A 9,422-nucleotide genomic window follows, 5' to 3' on the forward strand; every position below is an offset into this window, starting at 1 on the left:
CTGGTCCCCTATCGCCACCCTCTGTCCCCGACCTTGGAGAAAGGAGGCAAACCATTGAAGGGCAAGCCCCTGAATCCCCACGTCAGCGAGGCGGCGGGCCAGCAACTGGTGGTCAACCATATCGAACGCAGCTGACTGTCACGGCAGGGCCAGGGAGCATGGGTTAAGCAAGTCAAGTCCAAAGCCAGTCCGAGGTTCCGCCAATAATTCAAACAGCACTGAGGTTTAAACAAGTCCAAAACAGTTCACAAAGCCAGAGTCATCAGAGTCCATAAATCAAGGAAAGCCAGAGTATCGCAGATCCGAACTCGTGGTCAAGCAATGCCGGGAGTCAGGGAGCCGGAGTGTCAGGAGCAGAGTAACGAACGGTCAAGGTTTCAAAGAGTCAGGAGCAAGGTTGCACAGAGCGACTGGTCCTGTCAACTGAAGTTGCCAGCACAAATCACTTCCAGCAGCAGGTTTGTTGATATAGTGTGCTGGCTCATTAACTTGTTATCTTTCTTGGAGCAAGGTCAGGCCTCTGTTAAAACTCAGGGCTGAACGAGTGTCTTCCGCGCATGCATGCAGCCTTGCGTCTCTCGTTCAGCTCCTGTCTTCTTTGACTCCTGAGCCGGTTCACAGGTGGCGGGGAGTCGGGTGGCGAATTGCTTGTGTTAAGCAGAGCCTGATCCGGCGCAGGTGTCTCTTGGGAGGTTCTATCCTCCTCAAGACTTAGAGTGTCTTCTGTTAAAGGAGCCAGTTCCTGGCTGGCGGGCTCTGCTTCTGGGAGTATATCAGGGGCTTGTGGTGCCAAGTCCCCTTGTTCCTGGCTGTCAGCTGACACATCAGGGGCAGGCATGACACCGACAGGTCTAACAACACCAGTGCCGCCACACCGCCCCAATCCAGATGCCTACGGAGGTCGTCCGTCAAGGTGACCAGCACCGTCTCCATCCCGTGGCCGGGGAGAAAGCCGGACTGGAAGGGATCGAGGACAGAAGCCTCATCCAGGTAACCCTGTAACTGTGTCGCCACAGTTTTGTTTTGTCCGCCTTAAATCTACTGCCCATCAGCTTCATTGGATCCCCTCCAGTTCTTGTATTTTGGGAGAGGGAGAAAAATTTATCTTTGTCAATTCTCTCCACCCCATGCATAATTTTATAAACCTTTATCATGTTCCTCCTTAGCTGTCTCTTGTCTAAACTGAAAAGTCCCCAGACTCTTCAGGCTTTCTTCATAGCGAAGGTGCTCCAACCAATGTTCCCTCTAAGCTGTGGAGTCTTGTGAGCAAAAATTCTACTTTGTGAGCTACTGGCATTAAAGTTGTGAGCGAGTGATTTGGCTGCTGCATAAATTAGTTTGCTCTGGAGCCATCCTTCCTGAGCTAAGACAAAAATGTGTGAGCTGGAGGCTAAAGAACTGTGAGCTAGCTCACACTAACTCAGCTTAGAGGGAACACTGGCTCCAACCCCCTAATAATCTTGCTTGCCCTCCTCTGTACTTTTTCCATCTCTGCAATGTCTTTTTCGACTACCCAGTTAGCACTGTGGGCTTTCCAATCTGGGTCTCCCAGAGAAAATGCTCCACAATTCTCTGCAATCCAGCAGGGTTTCTTGGTATTTACTCAAATGCAAGACTAGGCTTTTTCAGCTATGCCACCAAAGAAAGAGGGGTCAATTTACAGTTGCATAGAAGTTACAGCAACAGCGACAACAAAAATAGTTCAATTTGATTCCAGACCAACAAGATATTTAGAGTATGAGCTTTTGAGAGGCAAAGCCCCCTTCAGCAGATACCAAAAACAAAAACTGTGTGCAATTTTTTCGGGGTGTGTGTGTTGTCTTACATTCAGGGTCATCTTCCTTTTGAATAAATATGATACACCAATAGGGAAAACGTTCCATGACAACAAGAGGCCAACAACAACTTATTGTTGATTTTATTCTCTCTGTAAGCTGCCCTGAGCCGGCTGTGGCTGGGTAGGATGGGGTATAAATTTAATAATAAATAAACAAATAGTTTGATAACAAAATTGTCTTGCAAAAATTCTACAACTGTGCTGTCATCTGGCACAGGTGGTCACAAGGACATGACACTTTACTGAAATGCAATCACTGAGACAGGCAAACTGAAGAGTTAAAGACTCTGTTCACACGTTAGATTATCAACTGGTCCTTGGGGTTAATATGATTGCATAATAATGTGCATTGCTGGAATGCCAGACAAGATGGCTCTCGCACAGTTTCCAAGAACATCCAATCAGGTGTTTCCAGGAACTCACAGGCCGGACATGATGGTTGTGAACATCACTGATCACTTGTCCCTAACACCTGGTACTAACGTATACATATTTCTATTCCACATGGAGGTTCTATTCCACTATCACAGATACCACCTGTTGATACTGTTATCATCAGTCAATCTGTATCTCATCTCTTTTTAAACAGCAGTTCTGCCTTTAGGAGACAAGATGAACCCTGAATTCACACACAACCACTGAGATTAGTGCACAGGTAAATAGCACTGCAAAGAAGTCCCAAATAACAGAGGGCTGGTTCTTATTTGCTTTCCCATTTCTTGCCCTGTGCGACATGTATAGTCCAGTCCTATCTTCTGATGGCAAAGAGCATCTGCCTGATCCCAAACTGACCAAGTTTGTGTGGCCTCAATCTCTCTCCCACAGAGAAAACGGGTTGGTTTTGCTGTTGCCTTTTTGGAGAAAGTTGTTATTTATAAATACATGAAAAGCATCTAAGCAGCTTACAACTAGGATCATTGAGTTGCCATGGCAATGCCCTTTCCGATGCGAGGATTTGTTTCAGGTTCTTCCAGGTTCTGTTCTTCTTTCCAGCTGCAGCTCCTCCGATGCTGGAGTGCTAAAATGGTTTTAAAGAGACAGACAGAGTTTGCAAACAAAATGCATTGGATTTGGCATTTTTATTAGGGCACCGCACTGATGGCAAAATCTGTTCTACCCGTTTACTTCAACGGATGCGGGCCAATTTCTTTCTTAGATGCAGCAGAGGAGGGAATTTTGATCAGTGTCATAGCTTAGTATGAATGGAATGAATGGAAGACGTGTCCTTTTAATGTGGGGGACACAGTCCAGATGGCCAGGGTGGCTGGGACCACAAGACGAAGGGATCTCCCAGGATCTGCCCATCCAGGTGCGGGGCCGGTGCCTCCCATGGCCATAATGAGCCCGTTTGTGGCAGATTCGCTTCTCATCCGAGCCTTGATCACACCCTGGGGAAACTGCCGAAAACCACCGCTCAGCTCCACCTGCCCTGCTCCTGAGCCCAGGGGACAAGGGACGCGGGACACGCCCGCAGGGAGAGAGACTCCCACCGCATCAGTCTGACAATAACCCTGTCCCTGTGCCCTTCCCTGGTGACCGTGGGCCGTCAGGCTGATGCACCTGGACTCCAGGGGCATCATTTAGACGTTTATTTATTCATTTAATATTTATTTATTAGAACATTCATATCCCGCCTTTCTTCTTGGTTCAAGGTGGCTTACAATAAATACTTAAAAACATTTTCAGTTTAAAAGCAAAAATAAGATAACGAACCTCAATCTTACCCTCCCTTAAAAGATGGCTGCCAGCTCAACCCCCCTCCAAAGCCCCGGCAAGCAGGCAGGCAGGCCTTGCAGGGTCTCGGGGGGGGGGGGCTCAACTCTCCAGGGAGCCCGTTCCACAGAGCTGGAGGCATGATGGGAAAGGCCCGGGCTTGGGTAGATGCCAGAATGTCAGACCCCCAGTCCAGTTACACTTAACAACTCTCTCTTGGCAGTGATGAGTTTATTGAATTGTATGCAAGATCCAGAAAGTCACTGTGTTAGAACTGAAGACTTTTGGTGGGTACAAGCATAATACAGATCATTCGAATGAAAGCCCCTTCCTTCCCCCATGCATACGTCACATTCATACCACGCCTAATGTTGCCATCCCAACCAAGTGAAAGATATAAGTTTTTGGTTATCTGCGGTTCAAGCTGGTACAGAGGAACTCTCAAGGACGCCTTCCCATGGGAAATGGAAAGGAGGGAAAGGAGGCGTGGCTTGGAAGGAAGCTATGACTTCTTGAAGCAAAGGTCCCACTCTCTCACTCATTCACTCACTCACCCCCCCCTCCCGGCAGGAAGTCCCTCCCCCCAATAACTATGGCAACCAAGGCGAACAAAGTGGAGCATGGCTTGACACAGATGGGCCACCCTGAGCGGTGGGATAGCCAGACTGGTGGCTGCCCGAGGACTGCCGTTCGAGCACAGGGACGCCTGTGGGTCCCAGGTTGTGAAGGGCTTTAGCCGTCATAGCCAGCAGCACCCTGAAGTCGACATAACCTTCAGTGACTGCAAGCCCAGGCCCATCCGTGCAGTTTGCCCAACTCAGAGCCGTTGAGAAGCCCCCTCCACTCGCCCTCTTTTTGCCAGCATACTGAAGACGAAAGGGGGAGCGCAAATGGACTGCTAGGGGGAGAAGTAGGTCAGGGGAACTCAGTCCAGCTTGCTTTCCGTCCCAAACAGCCGTCTGCCATTTGTTTTGTGAGCCAATTTGCTGCAGTGGTTAAGTGCGTGGACTCTAATCTGCGAGAACCGGGTTTGATTCCCCACTCCTCCACATGCAGCTGCTGGATGACTTTGAGCAAGCCACAGTTCTGTCAGAGCTGTTCTCTCAAGGACAGCTCTGGAAAGAGCTCTCTCAGCCCCACCTACCTCACAAGGTGTGTCTGTTGTGGGGAGGGGAAGGGAAAGGAGTTTGCGAGCCGCTCTGAGACTCCAAGTGAAGGGCGGGGTATAAATCCAGTCTCTTCTTCTTCTTTGTCAATTTTCTGTCCAGGCTTATGCACATGAGCCCCAACGGGTAGAAGAAAACACCAGTTTATACATGTGGTTCCCCATCGAGCTCAGAATACACATGAAAACCTTGTGTCTGCATGTATATCCTTGCTAGCTGGATCAGGGCAAACATATTGGGGGGGTGGGATATTATGGCCAGCAAAACTTTCCTTGAAAGTGTTATTTTTCTTCTCGCCAAAAAAAAAAGAGACTGAAACAGGCAGCTCTTAACACAACTAGATCTGAGTCTCACAGCACCTTAGAGACCAACAAGATTGGGGGGGGGGTGTTCTCACAGACAGATTTTGGGGAGTCTGATTAAGGGAGCTTTGACCTGAAAGCTCATCGCCCCCCAAAACCTTGTTGGTCTCCGGGGTGCTCCTGGGCTGGAACTCGGCTGGTCTCCTGCAGACCCCCCACAGCTGCCTTCTAAACACCACAGTGCAGTTAGCCAGAAGAGTCTCACGTTTTCCAAGCTGCCTGTAAAAAAAAGACACCTTGGCCACTGTCGTGATAATGCTAATTTTGCTTATCAGAGCAATTACTCTGGAGCGCTCCGCATGGATCCCCGAAGAGCTGAACAATATGAACTGTGCTGTACTCTTCAGTAAAAGGGGGCTTGCTTTCCGGGTGAGTTGTTCTTTTAAGTCTTAGGTCTGGGAAGGTAATCTTTCATCATTTAATAATTACCAGCTGCTGTTATCTTCTTATCTCCAAACTCACACAAAGCTCTGTTGAGAGGTCTGGGTTCTGAATGTTTTGTGAGCCGACTGTGAAGGCAGAGGGTAGCAGCTAAGATAAAATAAGGGGACCAGATTCACTGGTGGATGCCTTCCCAATAACAGGATCCTTGAAGGCAGAAACTGCAACTCTCACTGATTTGGGGGGTGGGCTTCCACCTGAGGAAGTGGGAGAAGGACTTCAAGTCTGGTAATGTCCTACCGAACACCGTTAATGACTTAAATTTGTGGTAATGCTGTTTTGTTTTGTTTTTTGTATTTAACTTTGTTATAATAGTACCTATATTAACTACAGTGAAATTGTATACAATGGTTAAATTCTCTGTATCTTGTTATTACTTGCTAACTTACCTATTTGATGTTTATATTTTCTTCTTTATAATAAAATGTTATTTGGAGAAAAGTCTGGTAATGTCCCAGGACAGAATTTGTCATCAATGCATATCCACAAGCTGGAGGAACATTTATTTACTCCCGTGCCCCAGGGAGCCGTGTTGTCCCCAATGTTGTTTAACATCTACATGCGCCCCCTTGCCCATAGCATTAAAAAAAAAAGTCACTAAAATTTCTGAACCACATGCAAGCAAAACCTATGAGATACAAGCCCATATCAAAGCAGAAACAATGGATAAATGGGGCAGTAAAAGAAAAGTCAGATAGAAAGAAGGGCCAACAGAAACAGTGACATGAACCAAAATCTCTGGCCCGGCTCTAGTGGTAAATCTTTGTGGATGGAAGGGTTTTTTGATGGTGGGATGGGACTGTCTTGCCTCTACGTAGGGTTGCCAAGTCATACCTTGGCTGCAGCGGGGGGAGTCCTGGTCCTCTCCGGGAGTTCTTTGGTGCACACGCTTTGCGTGCGCGCTGCGATGATGTCACCCAGAAGTGATGTCATCATGTCAGGCACGTTGGGGGCAGGACCACCATCATTCGAGGGGAAACCATAGAGTTCCCACTACGTCCCTGAAGTTTAAACTTTTTTAAAAACTTCATTTCCCCACCGCCCTTCTCCCCACTGGGGACCCCAAGTGGCTTATATCGTTCTCCTCTCTATTTTTCATCACAGCAACCCTGCGGCACGGGTGAGGCTGAGTAGGTAACTGGCCCAAGTGAGGGAATCAAACCTGGGTCACTCGGATCCTACTCCGTCACTCCGGCCACCACCCCACACTGGCTCTCTTGTTCCCAGGGGACAGGGAACCCCCAGGAAAAGCATGCTGGGAAGGGGGAGTCAGTGATCTGTGGCAAAAAAATCACCCCCATTTCCATCAGCAATTTTTCCCCTGCGGGATTCAGCTCTCGATCCTAAAACAGACAGGAGTTTTATCCCCTTGCAGAATGTCAGCCGAGTCAGAGAGCTTCTGAAAGCTCCAGGGGGCCTCCTGGGAACTCAGTTTCAGAGGGCAGCCATGGTGGTCGGCAGCAGGACGGCTGGATTCGAGTCCGGGAGCACCCGAGAGACCCACAAGGGGTTTTGAAGGGAATGAGCTTTCAAGGCCCTGACCTTTAAAAGGAGTGGCTGTCAGATCCCTCTTTACAAAGCTGTTTCTGGTTGAACTGAAAAATTATAGGCCAGAGTTATGCCACGTCTTAGTAAGGCGATATCGAGAATGGGGGCCAGACAGTTTCAGAAGACGACAGAGTGGTGAGAGAAAGGGGAAGGAGCCTATATGCGAAGACTTGTCGCGGGTCCCTTGTTGTGGGGCTAAAAGGTAGGCCCCGGGCCGGAAAAGGCCGGAGACTCACGACACCGTAAACGAAATATTAGTATCATCTGAACACAGGAATACTTACGGTGAAGCTGGGTGCCTTGAAAGGCAACAGCTTGGCAGAAGTCTCTGCTGGCCCCATGCTGGCATCTGCGGGCACCATTTTATTCTCACTCCCCTTCTCTGCACTGGCACTCTAGGACAAAAAAGAGACTCCTTTAGTTTGAGGGCTGTTAGTGACACAGGCAATTTCGCAGTCCCTCCCCCCACTCTGAAGATTCACTTAACGGTCACAGACTGTCATTATCCATACACTTCTCACCCTGGTTTATTTGCCCTAAACCTAGTTGCATACAGATTTTAAAATTTTGTAGACCATAAATTGTATGGATATGCTACGTCTCAAAAATGGGCACACTGATAAGGTACAGAATTTTTCAGTAATTCTGGGCTTTGGAATTACTGAAAAAGGTGGAAGCAATCTGGATTTATTTAATATTTTAGTATGAATGTGTGTGTGTGTGTGTGTGTGTGTATCCATCCGTCAAGTCAGAGTTGACTTATGGCGACCCTGTGGGGTTTTCAAGGCAAGAGACATTCAGAGATAGCTTTTCTTTGCCTGTCTCCACATCACACAATTTCTACGATGGAGAGCCAGTTTGGTGTAGTGGTTAAGTGTGCAGACTCTCATCTGGGAGAACCGGGTTTGATTCCCCACTCCTCCACTTGCACCTGCTGGACGACCTTGGGCAAGCCATAGTTCTCTCAGAGCTGTTCTTGAAAGGGCAGTTTCTGTCAGAGTTCTCTCAGCCCCACCTACTCACAGGGTATCTGTTGGGAGGGGAAGGGAAAGGAGATTCTAAGCTGCTCTGAGACTCCAAGTGCATGACAGGGTATAAATCCAATCTACTCCTCCTCCTCCTTCTCCTCTTCTTCTTAAAGGGTTCCTATGCAGAAGTGAAGGAGTTTCAGCAACTGGTTTAGAAACTGAGGCCCAGAATGAGTCACCATTTCCCATTCCTCTTCAAAACCAAGATAAAGATTGAATATAGGCCTAAACCACACTGATTTGAGGTAACTGATTCTTCAACCCTAACTCCTGAAGTTATCGGAGTTTGAAGAACTCATTGAAAAGTTTGACTGGAAGGCAGAGGAGACTGCAGGAACCTTCTTGGAGGAGGTGAGGCGAGCTCTAATTGAAGACCCAAGAAAACTGCACAGAGGACCCACTGATCCTGAACAGGCTGTTCTTGCAGTTGACTTCCCACCCCCTCAGGAAAGGCATTAGCGCTAACTGGGGCATCTCATTTTACTCTTGGAGGGTCCAGTATTACCTCAGTGGGCACTAGATGATGAAGGTTGTAACCTAGAGGAAGGTTTGTAGTGATTCCAGGAAAATCTGCTGTAGACATGGGGGTTCCTAGAAGGTCCAAATGCCCTAGAGACCACAGAGGAAGAGCCCAAATTTCTGGATCCTGGTCTGGAGATGTTACTGTCTGAGAGAGGGATTCATGTCTTCTGTTTCGTCCAAATTAGAATACCTTCTAGCTTGTCCCCCAAGACCATGTCACCTTTGAAGGGGTAAGATACCACTATGGTCTTGGTATCCTCATGGATCACTGCCTTGTCGTGGCGAGGGGGCTTGCGTACTTCAATGAAGCTGTGGGCTATGCCGTGAAGGGCCACCCAAGACGGACAGGCCACAGCAGAGAACTCAGACCAAGAGTGATCCCCTGGAGAAGGTAATGGCAACCCACTCCAGTATGTTAGCCAAGAAAACCCCATGGACAGTATCAAAAGGCTAAAAGATATGACGCCGGAAGATGAGCCCCTCAGGTCAGAAGGTGTCCAATATGCTACTGAGGAAGAGCAGAGGGCAAGTACAAGTAACCACCCTGGAGAAGGTAATGGCAACCCACTCCAGTATGTTAGCCAAGAAAACCCCATGGACAGTATCAAAAAGCTAAAAGATATGACGCCGGAAGATGAGCCCCTCAGGTCAGAAGGTGTCCAATATGCTACTGAGGAAGAGCAGAGGGCAAGTACAAGTAACCGCAGAAAGAGTGAAGCGGCTGGGCCAAAGCCAAAAGGACGCTCAGTTGTGGATGTGTCTGATGGTGAAAGGAAAGTCCGATGCTGCAAAGAACAATACTGCA

At 48.3% G+C, this 9,422-nt stretch overlaps 1 protein-coding gene across 1 annotated transcript in view; it reads right to left on the bottom strand.

Moving 5' to 3' along the window:
• Positions 1-9,422, bottom strand: part of INO80C (INO80 complex subunit C) — a 72,190-nt gene that overhangs the window by 20,644 nt on the left and 42,124 nt on the right. The window contains exons 2-3 of the mRNA XM_015408260.1: positions 7,352-7,462; positions 2,744-2,855 (exon numbers count right to left, since the gene is read on the bottom strand). Of these exons, the coding sequence (XP_015263746.1) occupies positions 2,744-2,855; positions 7,352-7,462 (223 nt within the window). The remainder of the gene's footprint in view (positions 1-2,743; positions 2,856-7,351; positions 7,463-9,422) is intronic.

The sequence above is a fragment of the Gekko japonicus genome, unplaced genomic scaffold, assembly GCF_001447785.1.
Source record: "Gekko japonicus isolate JY-2015 unplaced genomic scaffold, Gekko_japonicus_V1.1 scaffold227, whole genome shotgun sequence".
Lineage (NCBI taxonomy): Eukaryota > Metazoa > Chordata > Lepidosauria > Squamata > Gekkonidae > Gekko > Gekko japonicus.